Source organism: Camelina sativa, chromosome 11, assembly GCF_000633955.1.
Source record: "Camelina sativa cultivar DH55 chromosome 11, Cs, whole genome shotgun sequence".
In the NCBI taxonomy this organism is placed as follows: Eukaryota; Viridiplantae; Streptophyta; class Magnoliopsida; order Brassicales; family Brassicaceae; genus Camelina; species Camelina sativa.
This window is the reverse complement of record NC_025695.1, coordinates 44,328,300-44,346,818: the sequence shown is the minus strand read 5'-3', so window position 1 is coordinate 44,346,818 and position 18,519 is coordinate 44,328,300. Positions and strand designations below refer to the sequence as shown.

General features: G+C 37.7%; 3 protein-coding genes across 3 annotated transcripts in view; 2 read left to right on the top strand and 1 right to left on the bottom strand.

The window, feature by feature from the left end:
- Positions 1,347–5,089, top strand: LOC104728960. The gene is made up of 5 exons (XM_010447867.1): positions 1,347–1,455; positions 3,079–3,537; positions 3,592–4,145; positions 4,227–4,337; positions 4,424–5,089. Exons 1-5 carry the CDS (start codon positions 1,347–1,349, stop codon positions 5,087–5,089), a joined length of 1,899 nt encoding a protein of 632 aa, XP_010446169.1.
- Positions 8,112–12,970, bottom strand: LOC104726317. The gene is made up of 9 exons (XM_010445150.2): positions 12,635–12,970; positions 10,104–12,525; positions 9,916–10,020; positions 9,677–9,829; positions 9,419–9,582; positions 9,185–9,332; positions 8,976–9,098; positions 8,787–8,874; positions 8,112–8,686 (listed from the first exon to the last, which is right to left on the bottom strand). The coding sequence occupies exons 2-9, from the start codon at positions 12,303–12,305 to the stop codon at positions 8,520–8,522; spliced, it is 3,150 nt and encodes a 1,049-aa protein (XP_010443452.1). The 5' UTR covers positions 12,306–12,525; positions 12,635–12,970; the 3' UTR covers positions 8,112–8,519.
- LOC104726316 (bifunctional dethiobiotin synthetase/7,8-diamino-pelargonic acid aminotransferase, mitochondrial-like) overlaps positions 14,609–18,519 on the top strand; it is a 4,899-nt gene continuing 988 nt past the window's right edge. The window contains exons 1-12 of the mRNA XM_010445148.2: positions 14,609–15,338; positions 15,440–15,610; positions 15,730–15,991; positions 16,171–16,251; positions 16,402–16,522; positions 16,597–16,733; positions 16,943–17,037; positions 17,353–17,465; positions 17,551–17,697; positions 17,826–17,959; positions 18,061–18,192; positions 18,290–18,421. Coding sequence (XP_010443450.1) covers positions 14,644–15,338; positions 15,440–15,610; positions 15,730–15,991; positions 16,171–16,251; positions 16,402–16,522; positions 16,597–16,733; positions 16,943–17,037; positions 17,353–17,465; positions 17,551–17,697; positions 17,826–17,959; positions 18,061–18,192; positions 18,290–18,421 — 2,220 coding nt within the window. The 5' untranslated portion in view covers positions 14,609–14,643. The remainder of the gene's footprint in view (positions 15,339–15,439; positions 15,611–15,729; positions 15,992–16,170; positions 16,252–16,401; positions 16,523–16,596; positions 16,734–16,942; positions 17,038–17,352; positions 17,466–17,550; positions 17,698–17,825; positions 17,960–18,060; positions 18,193–18,289; positions 18,422–18,519) is intronic.

The following is an 18,519-nucleotide window of genomic DNA, read 5'->3' as shown; positions in this document are numbered from 1 at the left end:
TGTAACTATGCAAATATTAGTTGACATAATAGCGAGTCGATTTAAAAAAAAAATAGAAATTTTCTTCTTTTTGTGTTTCTAGAAATTGTAAAAAAGTAAAACCCTAAATTATGAATATTACTATTGTTTCTTATTTGATTTGTGCTAATTTAAAAAAAATATATATACATATTAATCCATTAATAGACATAATAGCGAGTCGGTTTTAAAAAAAATAGAAATTTTTTTCTTTTTGTGTTTCTAGAAATTGTAAAAAAGTAAAACCCTATATTATGAATGTATCTTGGTTTCTTATAAATACTTTACATTATATTCGTTATCATGGCTACCTATTGTTTCTTATTTGATTTGTGCTAATTTTTTTTTTAAAATATACATACTACTCCATTAATAGTATTTAATCGTAGGTTGTATGGAATCAACGTCGTGAATTGATACATGGAAATTTAGATGCCGCTTCAACAGGTGAATTTTTAACTTTAACGTTTGATGTTATGTTTGCTATATTGTGTTCTAATGGTTTAGTTGTTCGCCAGAAAATTGGATCCAATGTTTTAGGATAATTTTCCAAGGTATGATCTCATCTCTTCTCAGTTCTCATGATTTGTTACATGTTTTCATATGTGATCAAATTAGCTAGCTTCTAAAACGAAAAAGAGAGAAATAAACAAATATATGCATGGTTTACATATATGTTTTACTTTTACGTTCCACGTGATCTTGAGAAAAAAAGCTAGGATTCATCCTTCAGGTGATCTCTTCTACACTGTAACATGTTTGTTTTTATTATTTAATGGGTGGATTTTTCCTTTTAATTTTTGTTGGTTAGTTCATGTGATTAACATGTAATCTCTATATAATACGACTACAGGCTACTATTTTGGTATTATGATTCAAGGTTCTAAGATTACAATTAGGTTTTGTGTATTTTAAAGGTCATGAAACAATAGTGTAATCTTCTCCTTAATTACTTGATTTGTAGTCAATATGTGAAAGGTGCATATTGATAGTTGTGATGATTATTTAATAAATAAGAGTTGTTATGTGCTTCTGTATAAACTATTGTTATGTGCAACCGTAAGTCTTTGTAACTTGAGACTAGTTGTGGCAGAGACAGAGTCATCGAAATTTTATCCATCGTGACATATGGGATTTTGAACCGTTGTTGTATGTTGCGTTGTTACCGTCGTTGCCGTCGTTGCCGTTATTTTGAGTTTGTTCTCCATCAGACTCCATCGAATGAAAAAAAAGAAACAAATGACATAGATTAGTAGAGAGACGTGAGCAGAGAGCGAGGACTATTATGCTCCTTGGTTGAGATTATGTGAAGAAAAGAGTAAATTGTGATGGAGACGAGACAGAGAGACGCGACAGAGGTGGTGAAAACCATTAGCGGGTATGTGACTCATGTCTTGGTTGTGGCAAGTTTTGATGGTGGTGGTGGAGCCAAGACAGGTTAGATCTGAGAAGGGAAAGAGGAAGAAGAGAAAGAAAGTGAAAGGATGATAGAGATAAAGGCTGTGTTGAGTAACCAAATTTAGGGGTTAGTCGGCGCCAAATATGATGTCTTTTGGGAAATGTAGATATACCGGCATGATATCCAACAAGCCAAGAACCTCAATAGGCATTAAACTTAAGGAGTTATGCGTGTTACTTCCTGGCGAAGAAACTGCTGGAAAGTGGTGCAATTTTTGCTAAATATGGAACATGAACAGATTCAAAATGGGTTATTGAAGACATCTTTATGAAGTTGTAAGGATGTTCGATCGAGCTGAAAATTTGTGGAGAGATTCGTGCTAATATAAACTCCATAATCAACGTGGAATTGCAAATTGAATTGTTAGTTTGTGTTTTATTCGAGGGTTGTTATAGAGGCTTTGTATATATGGAATGAACAATGACAAGTTGTATTGTGGGTTGGGCAAACAATCTCGGGTTGAGCTGAAACCTTTTTGGTGAATAGAAATCTTTTTACTTTGGCTTGCATTGGTCCTTGATTATAATAATTTTCTTACTTTGATTAGGACTTTAGGAGGATGTTAGCTTTCATTGCTTTCACTCTTTCTGTTGCATTGCCTGTAAAATTTCTGAGCCACGTTTTCGTTTTTCATTAGTAGCATATTGAGGATTTAACTCAAGAAAAATTTTCATTGCAAAGGGATCTTGATGCTTCACGTGCGCTGGCAGAATCCTTAGCATTAGAAAATTCTTCGATAACAGACACTTATAACGAGCATATATGTACATACTTGTGGCATCCTACTATCCTAGAGATAAAAAAAAAATATCATTTAAGAGTGAGAAATTACAATACAATCAACTCAGTAATTGAAAAGTAACTTGAAAACCAAAGAACATAAACAAATGGTAGAGATATGATAAGATAATTTATGTGTGAGATTTATAAAGTTTTATAAAATAATTATAAAGTTTTACATTGTAATTTTGTATGCTTATATAACACACATATTTTTTTTGGTCTCTGACCTTTAGAGCATTTTTGAAAAAAAAAATTAGGGGAGGGCATGTTTGAAAGCAGATATTGAAAAAGAGTTATTAATCAAAAATCACAAAAATTAGTGTATGAAAAATTTGCTTTTTTTTTTTGTTATTTATTAGATGTATGTTATCAGATATCACCAAACACCCGTTTATGTAACATAAATGATGCTTAATATAAATAAATGAACATTTGTGTTAAAAAAAAAATCAATACGTTATTATACTTTTGCATACTATATGTCATTTTATAGCTATTTAAATGATTTTTAAGTCTAAAACATTCTCAAGATAATCCATACAAGCATATCCGTGCATAGCGCGGATTAATAACCTAGTCAAATAAAAGATCTTTTCTTTTTCTTAATGGAAGAATAAATATTAGGATGATTAACCTTTGAATCCTATACTGAAGATCCGCTATCTCCCTATTTGTTTATTCTCTGCACGGAGGTGTTAATTGCGAATATTCGTAAGACTGAGCGGGATAAGCAGATAACAGGGATCAAGATCGCGAATAAATGTCCGCCGATTACGCACTTGCTGTTTGTGGATGATAGCCTATTTTCTGCAAGACAGATAAGGATAAGTGTGGTGTTATCTTGGACATCTTAAAGAGTTATGAGGTGGTGTCGGGACAGAAAATAAATTTTGACAAGTCTTCGGTTCAGTTTGGGAACACAATCGATGAAGGGGTGAAGAGTAAGGTGCAGCAGGTCCTTGGAATAACAAACCTAGGAGGGATGGGTTCTTATCTAGGGTTACATGAGACTTTAGGAGGGTCAAAGACGAAAGTTGTCTCCTTTGTTCGGGATAGACTTCAGAGCCGCACAAATGGTTGGACAGCAAAACAGCTTTTCCGAGGAGGAAAAGAAGTGATGATAAAGTCCGTTGCTACTGCAGTACCGACTTTTGTTATGTCATGTTTTTTGTTGCCAAAAACGGTCACGTCCAAACTCACTAGTGCAGTGGCGAAGTTTTGGTGGAGTTCAGGCCAATCTGGGGGGATACATTGGTTAGCCTGGGAGAAGTTATGTGGTAGTAAACAGTTGGGTAAATTGGGTTTTTGAAATGTTGATGATTTTAATTCAGCTTTGTTGGCTAAACAATTGTGGCGCCTGATAGAGGCACCAAAGTCTCTTTTCGCTCAGGTTTTCAAAGGCAGGTATTACCGGAATTTGAATCCTATGGATCTGATACGATCATACTCTCCATCTTATGGGTGGCGGAGTATAGTTTCAGCTAGATCTTTGGTACACAAAGGGCTTATTAAATGGGTTGGTTCTGGAGACTCCATTTCTATATGGACTGATCCATGGATACCGGCTCAATCCCCAAGACCAGCGTTGTGCAAGGGACCTTTTAAGGACCTTTCTTTAAAAATTTCTCATTTAACGGATCGCCAGAAAAATTCTTGGCGTATGGATATGCTCCATGAGCATTTTTTTCCGGACGATGTTACATTGATAGTGGCTTTACCACTGGGTAGCTCTCAGTCGGAAGACTCACTAGGTTGGCATTTTACGAAAACCGGGAAATATACAGTGAAATCAGGGTATGATACGGAACGCTTAGCGAAACAACAGACTTCTCAGGTCATTCGGTATGGGCCTGATATTACTCCTCTTCTAGCGGGAGTGTGGAGGGTGTCCTGTCCTCCAAAAATTTGGCATTTTATGTGGCAAGTTTTATCAGGGTGTATTTTGGTCACCTCAAATTTGCGACAGAGAGGTATTGATTGTGATTCTGGCTGTGCAAGATGCGGGGATGATAAAGAAACAATCAATCATGCTATTTTTCGGTGTCCACCAGCACGTCAGGTCTGGGCTCTAGCTCAGGTGCCTATCAGATCGTATCCTTCCAAACAGATTCTATGTATGTCAATGTGGACCATTTTCTGGGTTCTTCAAATCCGGGTTCTCAGATAGCAGCTTTCCCTTGGATTATGTGGTATATATGGAAGGCGAGGAATGCTAGAGTTTTTGAGAATCAAATGGAAAAACCGGACGATGTCGTAAGGGTAGCGTTAGGGGAGGCGTCTACGTGGTTACAAGCACAGACCAAGGTTGTGGATGAGGAATCTTTCACCATTCCAAGTGCCTTTGGAGCGTCGGTGTCGGGGGGCATAAGACACCTTCATGGTGTCTTTCCCAGGTATCGGTGTTTTGTAGATGGTTCGTGGAAAGCAGGTGATGCCTTTGCAGGTGCAGGGTGGACGTGTTCGTCCTCTTTGGACGCAATGACGACGAGGGGAGCCGCCAATTTCCGACGAAGTCTTTACCCATTACATGCTGAAGTCGAAGCCTTTGTCTGGGCGATGCGGTGCATGATTGGACATAACTATCGGGATGTGGCTTCTTATACAGATTGCTCATACTTGGTGAAGATGGCGTCTTCTCCTCAAGACTGGTCGGCCTTCAAGACCTACCTCGACAATATCAAGACAGACAAGGAAGAGTTTTCCTCTTTTTCTTTGTCTCTAATTTCAAGAAATGAAAATGTAAGTGCAGATTCACTGGCACGCCAAGCGCGTACGTATCCATCTCATGCTTTGTTTGTAGATTATTTTCCTCCTGATTGGCTTATATGAGTTGATATTTTTGTTGACAAAGAAAAAATTAAAAAAAAAGCCTTAGAAGATATTTACAAATTAAGCCAACTATTATGTCTTTTTACTTTCACTTTTGAATAGTTTCTTTAATCACTAAAATTTTTAGCTTAAAAAATATTTCGAATAAAAAATAAGTTACATCACAATAGGTGCATGACCAACCATGTAGAGAACCTCGGTTTTGTCCTCTTGCCTTATGGGGAGACCTTGCATCCAACCTCCTTCACCATGGAGAGAACCTTGGCTCCGCCTTCCTCCACCTTCTTCCCTTGGGGAGATAAACTTAGGTCCAACCTCCTTCACCATAGAGAGAACTTCGGCTCTGCCCTCCTCCCCATTCGATCTTTTAGGTCCTGCATCACCTCGATGGTTATGCCACAATATTCTTAAAGCTTAGAACATGTTCAAGCCTTTTAGCTATCTCAGAGTTGCTTGCTCTAGCAACCAATAAAACTAAAAACCATTTTCCAACGTCACAAAATCTTTTGATAGTAACTAATGTTAAATTTGCCAATGTATTCGTGGAAATTTTTTTGACACACCATGATGTAGCCTCTGTCTCAGAGCTCCTATGCATCTATCAACAACGATTTATGTTTTTCCAATCTATCTATGTTTGTTGTAAGCTTGTGTTTGATTAGCCTATTTTATCTAACCATTAGGTTGATGACATTTTTCTCTTTATCTTCTTTTGGGATTGACGAATGGTAACAATTATGTTTGCACAAAAAGAAAGGTATATGATCCTCCATTTTTTGGGTTAACATATTAATCCTCCATTCCAAACTAAAAAAAGGAGAAAGTAGGAGTATATTTTGGTTTAAAAGTATAAGGAAAATTTGCCTTCTGATTAAAAAAGTTTCACCAATAGAGCAAAGTTGAAAGGCAATATCATGGTAAATAAAAGCAATAGAACAAAGTCGAAATTGTCTCTGAAAATCATATGTTGTTGAAAACTTCTTGGTAGACAATATTTTGTAGAGCATTATTGTCGTAGTGTTTTGTTCTCCTTTAAGAATATGAAGTCCTGTAGTTGTAGTAACTCTGGAGAGGGCTACATATAATTTTCTATGAGAAAAGACTGGGCATGGCAAATATAAACCAACCTTTTTTTTAAAGCTTTGACCTTGGCTCTTATTGATAGTCATTGCATAGCAAACTCGTACAGGAAATTGACGTCTTTTTAGTCGCGCAACCACAAATTTCTCTATAAATATCAAGACAAATTCTTCATCAAACATCATATTCTACCTCTCACATAAATTTTTAAATTTAGTAATATCAATTTTTATTTAACTATAATATCTTTTTTTCCCTTTTTTATGTAACTTTTATAGGGTTTTTTTTTGTTAACAAAAGATTAGCTCAGATGAGCCATGGGAAGAGAAATTGTTTACATACAGAACATTATGCGGAGAAGTGTGCGCATGGCGTCCCAAAAGATCCGCTTTTACATTTGCATTTCTAGGAATAAAGGATAAGGAAAAAGAAGAAAATTATTCCGTGTTCATCTTGATATCATCGAGGTATGTCGAGAACGCCGGCCAGTCATGTGGCGAAGACACCATCTTTCACCAAATCAGAGTTGTCTGAGTAGAATGCCACATTACGGTAATCATGTTCGATCATGCAACGCATAGCCCAAATGAAAGCTTCGACTTCAGCGTGTAAGGGGGACTCTATCGAAAATAATTAGCTCCCATACTTGACGTCGGATCATGAAACTGGGTACAAAACCATCCGGCTCCTGCGAATGGATCGCCAGCTTTCCAAGAGCCATCAACGAAGCAACGATAGCCTGAAAAGAACATGGGAAGGGAAATGACTGACCCTCGTAACTGAGATTCGGTTACCGTTTGCTGGACTGTGGAGTCCGCATCTTCACTCTCCTCCTGAGCCTGCTGCCAGGAAAATACCTCATCTTCGGCTACCCGAATAACCTCCTCTGGCCGCTCAGTAATGTTTTCAAAAACCGTTGCATTACGTGCTTTCCATAAATACCACAAAATCCACGAAAGGCCGATACATGGGACTCCATGCTAGTGGGGTCCAAGAAATGATACACATTAGCATAGTTACAATATTAATGTTAACTATTACTGAATGTATTTTAAAATAACTAAACATGTTTTATTATGTTTATTTTACCCACGCATCGAGTGTGATTTTTTCTATCCCAAGCAATTTGTATGATCTTGATTTTTTGTTATTTTTTATAGTTTTGGTTTCCATATGTAAGGCTTATGTTTGAAAATTCTAATTGAGTTTGATACATTGGAATGACATATTCCTCTTTATATATATGACAAAGATATGAGAGATACATATCTTTATATTTATTTATTTTTCTTTTAAAATTAGGCCAAAGAATTTCAATATAACATAGGATTGTTTTTGTAGAAGTTTAATTATTGTAAAATTTTTAGGATTTTCTTTAAGATAAATACGTATATATTTATTGTATAATTATTTGTATAATTTCTTTTATGTTTTTAAATTGTGGATTTTTTTTTGGACGATTCTTTTTTCTTTAAAATTAAAAAATTGTATAATTTACAACATAATAATAAGATTTTATTATTATTTTAATAATCTACAACATAATAAGATTTTGATAGATGTCGCAATTTTATGAATTAGTAACTTTTACAACATAATAATAAAAATTTATTATTATTTTAAAAAATTTATTATTTTATAATTTACAACATAATAAGATTTTGACACATGTCACGATCTCATAAATTTGTAACTTTTGAAACCATAATTTATATAATAAAATATGTGTATTTATTAAATATATTTGATAACGATTAATCATATTTTATGGAAAATTATTTTCTGTTTCTTGTAAAAAATAATTTCCCCGTTTCTTTACATAAATTCACGAATTAATTAATCATTTTTTATGTAAATTTACTATACTCACGCAGCAAGAAGAAATTTTTAAGGAAAAAAATATTACTCGTACGAAGTTGATAAAATTAAATAAAGAATAATCTTAATGTGTACCGTTCTTAACCACCAATCTTATATACAAACACCAAATTAATAAACCCAAAGAAAAAAAAAATTGAACGAGGGACAGACCTCAATGATCATCAAGTGCAACCAATACATTGCTCGATCAAAAAATGATCCAAACCAAAATCCTCTAATTTAAACAGAAAATCTATATACCAATAAAACACCATTTTACTTTCTCCCACAAAACGCTAGTTTGGGCGTTCCAACCGCAAAACAAGTGGTAACCAAAAAATAGGCTAACTATACTTTTTATAAAAACCCAAAGTAAATAGAAGCCTTTAAATCTTCAAGAACCATGGCACCATCACCATCTTCTTCTTCTTCTTCTTCTTCATCATCATCATCTTTATTCTTCTTTTTCTAGTTTTATGTAAGTATTTATTTATTTCAAATTCATAGCAGCAGCCATGTTCCTGAGCTTCTGTGATATTTCAGCAAAGGATGGTCTCTCTGTTGGCTCAGACCCCCAGCAACTTTCCATCAATCCCTTCCACTCTGGATCACACCACTGTGGGATTTTAGGGCGCAATGCGTTATTCACTATACCTCCTGTAACCAAATACACCAATCTACATGTCTTAGTTTCATAACTCTTTATCATTCACAAGTATACATTTCTAAAAGATCACGTAAAGAAAGGTATAGTTACCAATTATGGAAGCACAGTGCATGTCTGCGTAAGGTTCTTCACCAGTGAGCAATTCCCACATTACAATCCCAAACGAGTAAACATCGATCTATTCAAAAGACACAGGCTTGGTTAGTTGACTATGAATGAGATTCGATCCAATTAGCAGATTGAACAAAAGCTGCAAACTTCTATAAGAAATTTGGTTACCTTTTCAGAGACCATGTTGCTTTTCCCACTCAATAGCTCAGGTGCCATCCATGGCAAAGTCCCACGAACACCTCCTGATACTAGAGTCTTCTGTTTCACCTTCGATAACCCCAAATCACCAATCTGGATTAAAAGGAAAGACAAAATTTATGAGAAACATATACGCTTATTCTTTGTTATATGGGAGATCGGATGAGCAAAAACGTAACCTTGCATATAGGACGCTGAGGATCTCTCATGTTCACAAGAAGATTCTCACACTTCAAATCGAAATGAACTATGTTCTTTCCGTGCAGATACTCCATCCCAAATGCAGTATCCATGGCTATGATGAGTCTTTTACGACGATCAATAGTTCTGAAGGAGTCAACCAATGTGATGTCAGATATTTGAATCCTCTAGGAAAATAGTATATAATGCATGAATCTGCGAATCTTTTTTACCTATCCTTCTTCTGCAAGAACTGTTTCAAAGATCCGTTAACCATGAACTCCGCCACAGTTGCTAGAGAACCATCAGGACCATCACGAACTATCCCGTAGAACGACACCACGTTTGGGTGATGCAATGAGCTCAATAACAGGGCTTCTTTCCAAAAATCTTCTATCTGCAACAGCAGAGAAGTAGTAAGAGACTTATACTAGACTTAAACGTTGATGAGAATGTTAAATTCGATTGATAATAAAGGAATTAAATTTTACCAAACGTTCTCTTTCAGAAGGTTTGCCTGCAAAGCAGCTGGCTTTTATTCTCTTTATTGCAACATCTGAGCCTTTCCATTTTCCATGGTAAACAGATCCATATGTTCCATGGCCTAACTCTCGAATCTCCTCCAGATCATCGTTTCTTATACTCTAGATGAAGAAAAGATAACAAAGTCAAAATGACTAGAAGTTTGTTCGGTTTCGGAATTCTATAAGACGGGTTTAAGCATAAAAACCTGTAGTCCCCTGGATCGAGCTTCAGCCTCAGCCTTTGTTTGTTCAATCTTGAAATTGTTTGAGTTATCGCTATCAGAATCTATCTCAGGTTCGTCTTGAGCATTCTGAAAAACAAAAAGTTGTTGCAAAAGGGAAGTGAGAAATGAAAGGGAATTCATAACTCTGGTTAATTTATTAGAATACTCACCATATGCTCTGGTTCGTTTTCCACCAACTCCGGCATCACTTGATCTTTGGCTTCTTCTGGATGAGCTTTAACCTCAGCAGCTCCTTCAAGTGCCGCCTTCTTCACAGATTCAATTAACTCAGGCAAGAAACTCAAACGCTCAACTGATAGCTCTGCCCCTTCAGGAGTAGTAGCAGAAGGACTAACTTGTTCCAGATTCCCCATATCTTTCTTTCCTTCAGCTAAGAGTTGAGGCTTATCTAGAGAGGGAACACCGTTTGAAACACAACTATTAACATAGTTAAATTGTTCACCTCCCTCAGCAAACTTGCTTTCCACCGGCCTCACAACTTCAACACACTCAGGTGTCGGCATAACTGGTGTCTGCCCAACTGGTGCAGTATTGAGGTTTGTCTGTAATAATGTCCCAGACAAATGCTCACGCACTTGTAGATATTCGTTACGTACAGTCGGGTTCTCAGATGGCACCCAGTTTGGGTCTAAAGGGAAGACTCTATCTTGCAAATGGGGATTAGGGTGGTAAGGCTGGCCAGGGGAGGACATTCCATCAAAGCCAGAAATCCTTTGCGGAGAACTAACTACAACATTTTGACTCTCCACTCCAATAGAAAACCTAGGAGTATTTTCTATTGAATTCCTGATAACAGTCTGATTGACTGTGCCATTGACTTGCATGGGCAAGCTTGGAGGGCCAGCTATAGGATTTGAAACGTTCTGCCAAATATTTTGCTGAGGGTGCATATGGCTATGACCTGCTGAGTGGATACTTTCAGGTCCTGGAGGATAGAGATTATTCCCATAATGAAACCCACGTTCCTCAGCAGAAGGGTTGGCCGTATTCAGGTGAATGCCACCAAGTGGTTTATCAAGAGGATAATTCATCCCAGGACCATCAGGAGTGTAATGATCGTTTGGTCTTCCAACATTAGAAATATGTGGCCTTCCTTCCTCAAACCTTGGAGTATTAGGATTCACCTGCTGTTGAACCATCCATCCTCTTTCATGTCCGAAAGTCTCATTTGGATAAGCTCCGTGATGAGTAGGTTTTTGATCTGTGTTAAGCAGGAAACTTTCCCTGTTTGGTGGACACTGTGCACAATGAGCCGGTGGAAATCCGTTGTTGCCTATATTAGGCTGCTCCAAAAGCTGATGGTTCCTATGATACGGTACACGACAGTTCTCGCATACATTACCACCTTCATAGCCACCTTGACCACCGTGAAGAACATTCCCAGGAAAACCTCCTTTACTCTCAGGTGGCATTGCTCCAGCTGGTACCCACACCACACTGTCAGGAATTTGAGGCTGGTGCTCATATAAAGGATGATAACTTGCTTGTGAAGGCCTCACATACTCTTCAGGCATTCTATCAAACCCCGTATCAGGAATTTCCCCATATGGCATTCGATAACGAGCAGAAGAAGGCGAAGATGGAAACTCCTGGAAAGTTCTGGGATCATGATGTCCATGGTGCCGAGGAGAATAGTAAGGACTCCATGTACCTTCTACTTCACCATACCTCGGTGCAAGCATCTGCCCTGAACCCACACGAGGAATCCTAAGCTGATGAAGATTACTATACTGCGCAATAGGTATCTCGTTGCCCCTCTGGCTACCACCGCCAGTCTCAATACTCAGCTGGTTCAACATCGGTTCCATCATCGAAAATTCATCCATACGATCGTAACGAGGCGAATCAGGATGTTGCTGCAGCTTCCTAAAGTCTGTCCCTTCCATCAAATTATTAAGAGCATCAACATATCTCCTCTCAGATTCCCTCTGATCATCACGTTCCACATAATGGGAAGAACCATCCTGCTCAGGAGAAGAAAACAGAAAGATCCTAAGCCTAGTGAACCCATCTCCCGAACCTAACTTATCATACTCCTCCATCATATTCGTAACATCATCATCGTTCACCACCGAGACCAAAGCATCGAGATCTTCATCAGGCTGCTGGTATTTCAACACAGCTGCACCATCATAAAGCTCTCTCATCTTGATCATCAACTCCTCATACCTAATATCTCTATTCACACTGACGATCCTCGTCTCTCCACCTACATATCTCAGTTTCCCGTCCTGAGGACGAGGCAATATACTTCCTAAGAAGCTACACAGGAACTTAACACGATGTGGCTCATCGTTCAAGCTAGAGACTGGACTAGTGACAGAAGATGAGTTCACAGAACCTGAATCCATATCAGCGAACCTCCTCTTCCAAATCTGATCACTATAATTATTAATCTTGTTCTGTTCTTGAATCACGAAGCTCGCTTATTGCAACAGGGAATTGAAATCCGTATAGTACCAAATCTCAAAACCACGATGACAAAAGAACTTGGAAGTGGTTCGCTGAAAATAACAGTTCTCCATTTACAAGGTTTGCGGACGAATCCTCACAAAGCATCAGCACTTCTATCTGGAAAGAAACACAGACATGCGTACACAAATCATCAATTCAACGTATTAGATGAACAACAAAACATACTAAACAAAAAAAAAGTTCCTTAATTTTTCAATCAAATTACCTAAAATCTCGGAGAAAAAAGACGAATTTTCAGAAACCCACGATTTAAAAATGCGTAATTTATAACAAAATCACGTTAGGAACCTCCCGATTATTTTTATTGGGTATGAATGGGACGAAATCTGAATCGGGAAATAATAATGAGAAAACCCAGAAAAGATTTTAAGAGTGGTAATTTTGTGGGAAAGTAAAAGAGAGATTTCGATTTAGATGGGGTGGGGGGAAGGGAATAATAGAGAAAGAGCGGCGACGACAGAGGTTTCTTTCTTGGTTTTGATTTTGATGATGACGATGACGAGACGACGATGGACAAAATTTAAAAAGATTATAAAAATACAATCTTTATTTCTTTATTTTTTAAAACTTTGTTGTGTGTTTTCTGGGTTAGAGAGAGAGAGAAGGAAGAAGAACTAGAAGATGCGATGCTGCTTCTGTACCGCCAGGTAGCTATCCACGTGGCGCCTTTTCACTATTTATTTCGTTAAATTTTATTTTAAAATAATACTAATAAGAATAGTTTTATTTTATCTCCAACAAGTCCCAGTCCCAGGGCATGGCGTATTGATATTGGTTGGGGGCATTGAGAGAGGCATATGCTTCTTTCCTCGTCCGCAGATTCCTTGTGCGTGCCCACCGCCACTGCGCGTGTTCCTCACCTTCATTTTTTTCTAAAACTTAATCAGCAATTATTACATCATAAAATCGCATTTTGAAACGCTGTGTATTCCCATCATTTATCAATATTTTTTAACGTTTTTGCATCAATTTTTTTTTTATATATATATGATAAGTGGTGACATTTATGGCGTCAATAAAGGTGGTCACATTTTAGTTAACATACACGCGCTCTCACTCAGCTTCTGGTCTGGAGTTTCACGCGACACGTAGCGGTCTGCCTCACGTGTTCTCCAATCATATAGTGACAGTTGGCACATTTCCCAAAGCATCTTCCAATCAAATTATTCGCAGAATTTATGTGTGTGCCCGATTCCTTCACTATTACATCACCATTCACCACCATCCATTTTTTGATTTTTTAGTTAAATCTTTACTTACACATAACGAAACTAATGTAAAACTCATCATATTATAAGCAAATAAAATCATGTTAAAAGTATATAACAATACAATAACTTGAGACAAAATGTTTTGACACTCATGGTGAATTGTGTCTTATGTGAACGAACTACAAACTCAAAATTTAAAGCAGGATCTGATTTGGTTTCCTTTACTATGGGAATGGGGATCATAAAAGTGTAGGGACTACAAAGTCTACAAGTGACTATTCAAACAGAGTATGCCGGAATTATAAAGTACAGACAGCATTGATCATAATTCATTATTTCTCATCAATGATCCATGAACAACATTTTATATACACTTTATTTTCTTTCTAAACTGACGTTTCATACGCTAAATACTTAAATAGCAAGACAAACCATTTTTTGATGTTGGCAATGTGAATAGAGCCATATCAGGTATAGCTAAATAATAGCGGTACGAAAACTGAGTGCTTGAGTCTGGAATTTACTAGCTAGGCTTCAACTACTTTTTTTTTTTTTTTTTTTTTTTCTAGGTTTACACTTTTATATGCATCTAAAAAAACTCAAATATTAACTTTCACGACTTTAAACGTTGTAACTTGTAAACATTATCTACTCTCTCTTCCTTATCAATAAAAATCAACCAATTTTTTTTTTTTTTTGTATAATTCATTTGTTCATTACAAAATACTACTAATTTTTTGTTGTTGTGGATCACCTAATATTTATATTTTTTCAAAATGAAGAAATATTTTAATACGAATTTGTAAACATTGCATTAAAACGTACAAATGTAATCGCATTTGAAAATGGGCCTTCTAGCCCACGAATATAAGTTTCTGCCAATTAGGTGATCCACAAGATAAAAAACAGTAAATACCAAATATACCCTCCAAACCACAACGACTCTTTCTAGTTAAAAACACTCGCACTCTCCGCCACTTCACTATCCCCTCACCCACCAACAATGTTACCCGTAACCGCCACTCTCCTCCGCCACCGTCTCCGGCACTTGTGCCACCGTATCAGATTCTACTCCACCGCTGTTTCTCCCCCTCCTCCTCCTCACTCTTTTCATCTACCTCTCAATCACCCGACCTACTTAATTTGGGCAGCCAACACTTCTCTAGGCAAAACCCTCGTCTCTACAGGCATCGCCGCCTCTTTCCTCCTCCAACAACCTTCTTCTTCCGCCGCGAAAATCCTCTATTTGAAACCTATACAGACTGGTTACCCTTCTGATTCCGATTCTCGTTTCGTCTACTCCAAGCTCGATTCACTCTCCCTCCGTCGCCGAATCCCTCTTTCTATCTCCAACTCTGTTCTCCGTTCTTCACTCCCCGCCGCAGAGTCTATGCGATCGAATGTTGAAGCCAGTAATAATGGGATGTGTGATTTGAATTTCCGGGAGGAGAAGATGGTCACCGGTGCGCCGGAACTTTTGTGCAAGACGTTGTATGCTTGGGAGGCAGCTATCTCTCCGCATTTAGCTGCAGAGAGAGAAAACGCGACGGTTGAAGACTCCGTCGTGCTACGGATGATTGAAAAGTGTTTGACGGAAGAGATTGGAAGCGAGAAATTGGATTTACTATGTTTGGTGGAGACTGCCGGTGGAGTTGCTAGCCCTGGACCATCGGGAACTCTTCAGTGTGATCTCTACAGGTAACAATCATCTTCTACTTGGTATGCCTTTAAAAATTTAGGAGATCGAATTTGATTTATCTCTTACTTATGGTTGTCTGTATTGTAATCCCTGGAATTAGGCCTTTTAGGTTACCCGGAATTCTAGTTGGAGATGGTCGGCTCGGTGGTATCTCGGGGACTATTGCAGCTTACGAGAGTTTAAAACTTCGAGGATATGATATTGCTGCTGTTGTTTTTGAAGATCATGGCCTTGTTAATGAAGTTCCATTAACGTCGTATCTAAGGAATAAGTAATTTTCTGTGTGGCTTTATAAGTTTTCTGTGCTTTTGATTCATGTGTGTTCTTTCATTAGAAGCTTTGTTGTTTTTACTTTTCTTATTCTTGTTTGAACATTTTCTTGGCTGGTAGGGTACCGGTGCTTGTGCTTCCGCCTATTCCTAAGGACCCTTCAGATGATCTTATTGAATGGTTTCTCGAATCTGATGCTGTGTTTAAAGACCTGAAAGAGAGAATGATATCAACTTATTTGGCGAGATTAGAAAGATTGAACGGCATGGCCAAGCAAGCAGGTGAGGTTTTCTGGTGGCCGTTTACTCAGCATAAACTTGTTCATGAAGAAGCTGTGACGGTCATAGACTCCAGATGTGGTGAAAACTTTTCAATATACAAGGTTTGTATTAAAAAAATCCTTATCCTTTAGAACATGTCCGCATCTTTGTCTGGTGTGGTTAGTACAGTCATAAGCAATCGCCATTCTGGTTACCTGGAAGGCATGAACTCTATGGTTTCAGATATCTTCATCTAGAATTTGCTGTAACTAATAGAACTTTTTTATGTCATCATTGTTAGGCTTCCGATAACAGTTCTCTTACTCAGCAATTTGATGCTTGTGCAAGCTGGTGGACACAGGGGCCAGATCCTGCTTTCCAGGTCATTTGTGCCCATTATTTCCTAGTTTTATGACAAATAATCAAATATCATTTCCGTGTGCATTGTTACGTCATAACATTTTGATGCTTTATCTCTTTTTGTGATGAATCTTCTGAAGTTTATTTTGAACTTTTGTTTAGGCTGTTTCAGGCTGAGCTTGCTAGAGAAATGGGTTACACTGCTGCTAGGTTCGGGCATGTTATGTTCCCTGAGAATGTATATGAACCTGCCTTGAAATGCGCTGAGCTCTTATTAGAGGGAGTCGGAAAAGGTTTCTACACTTGCTCTGTCACATTGTTTCTATTTTCAAACATTGGGGGATGGCTAATTAGTTTATGTATGCAGGCTGGGCTTCTCGAGTATACTTCTCGGATAATGGATCCACAGCAATTGAAATTGCCTTGAAGATGGCATTTCGTAAGTTTTGTGTTGATCATGATTTTTGTGAGGCTATAGAAGAGGAAAAGCATATTGAGGTTAAGGTACGATAATCTTGTTAATGCTCAACTAGCTTAGCTATACACTTTATTGTACCTGTTACTGAACATTTGTTGTCCACTTTGCTGCTTACTAAGACGCAAGTGTTACCCTTTTCTTGGCAGTTCATATGCAAGATTATCTTCACTTATGCTGTTTTTTTCATATGTCTTACAGGTTTTAATGTGAAAATTTGATATGTGTTCTATCTTAGGTCCTAGCTCTTCGGGGGTCTTACCATGGGGATACTTTAGGAGCTATGGAAGCACAAGCAGCATCACCTTATACAGGCTTTCTCCAGCAACCGTGGTAGGGAAATTTCTATTGTTTGTCATGATTCTCACTTGACCATTTCTGTAGAATTTGTTTTCTCATCATTCATCTTCTGAATTAAGCATTCTTGGATCATATGCATCTCCTGCACCAATGTGGGAGGGATCTAACTGCATAGCAACCTGCCCTTAATGTTGCTTGGGTAGAGTTGTTATCCCTTAGATATGATCATGATTACTTTAGATATCAGCACCTGAAAAAATTCACCTTTTTCACATCTTACGCACCCAAATTGTATGGAGCAAGCATTCTATATCATGTTATTTGTTCGTTGATATATTTTCATTGTAGGTACACTGGTAGAGGCCTGTTTCTGGATCCTCCTACTATCTTTCTCTCCAACGGAGCCTGGAATCTCTCCCTTCCTGAAAGTTTTTCTGAAATCCCCCCAGAAGAATATGGAAGTAAATAGCATTTATTCCTCTTTGTCTGCTATACTTGGATACATTTTCTTGAGTTATATGATTTAGTATTCCCAAACTCTTACAGGATTCACCACCCGCGATGAGATTTTTGACAAGAGGAGAGACACATCAATTCTTGCAACAATATATTCGGCCCATGTGTCGAAGCATTTACAAGAGTATTCTGGAGTTATGCAATCTAACCATGTTGGAGCACTGATAATAGAACCAGGTCAGTATGACTTCAAATAGTGTACCTATATAACTTCCTTATAATCAAAGATTTAGCTTCCTTGGTCTCTCTTTTGAGTTCGCTAGATGCAAACTATTCTTTTATAAAAGTCGCGATTTTATCTGCAGTAATTCATGGTGCTGGGGGAATGCACATGGTTGATCCGCTTTTCCAACGAGTTCTAGTCAGTGAGTGCCGGAATAGAAAAATTCCAGTCATTTTCGATGAAGTGTTCACAGGATTCTGGCGTCTTGGAGTAGAGGTAGTCAACTGTGCTTTGATTTTTATGTCATATTTTTCATATATCTCTGTTGCTACATTCCATTTACATTCTGCTGACAAATTAAATATGATTTTACCAAGACTACTACTGAACTTCTCGGTTGCACACCGGACATAGCATGCTTCGCCAAATTGTTGACTGCTGGAATGGTTCCTTTGGCTGTCACTCTTGCCACAAATGCTGTATTTGAATCATTTTCTGGAGATTCTAAGGTAAAACGAAAGTAGTAGACTCTTCCTTGTTATCAAAACCGTCTTCATGCATTTCTGATTTCGCTTGAAGCCATCTAATTTTCCTTACTAATTGTAGCTCAAAGCCTTGCTTCATGGTCACTCATACTCGGCTCATGCCATGGGTTGCGCAACAGCTGCCAAAGCCATCGAGTGGTTCAAAGATCCAGAGACTAATCATAACATCACTTCACAAAGAACATTAAAAGAGGTATTAGGACAACTAAACACGCTCTTAGTCTTTATAGTATGAGCAAGCCGAGATAGGTAGATCAATATGTTGTAATCAAATCAAGTATTACGATTGAT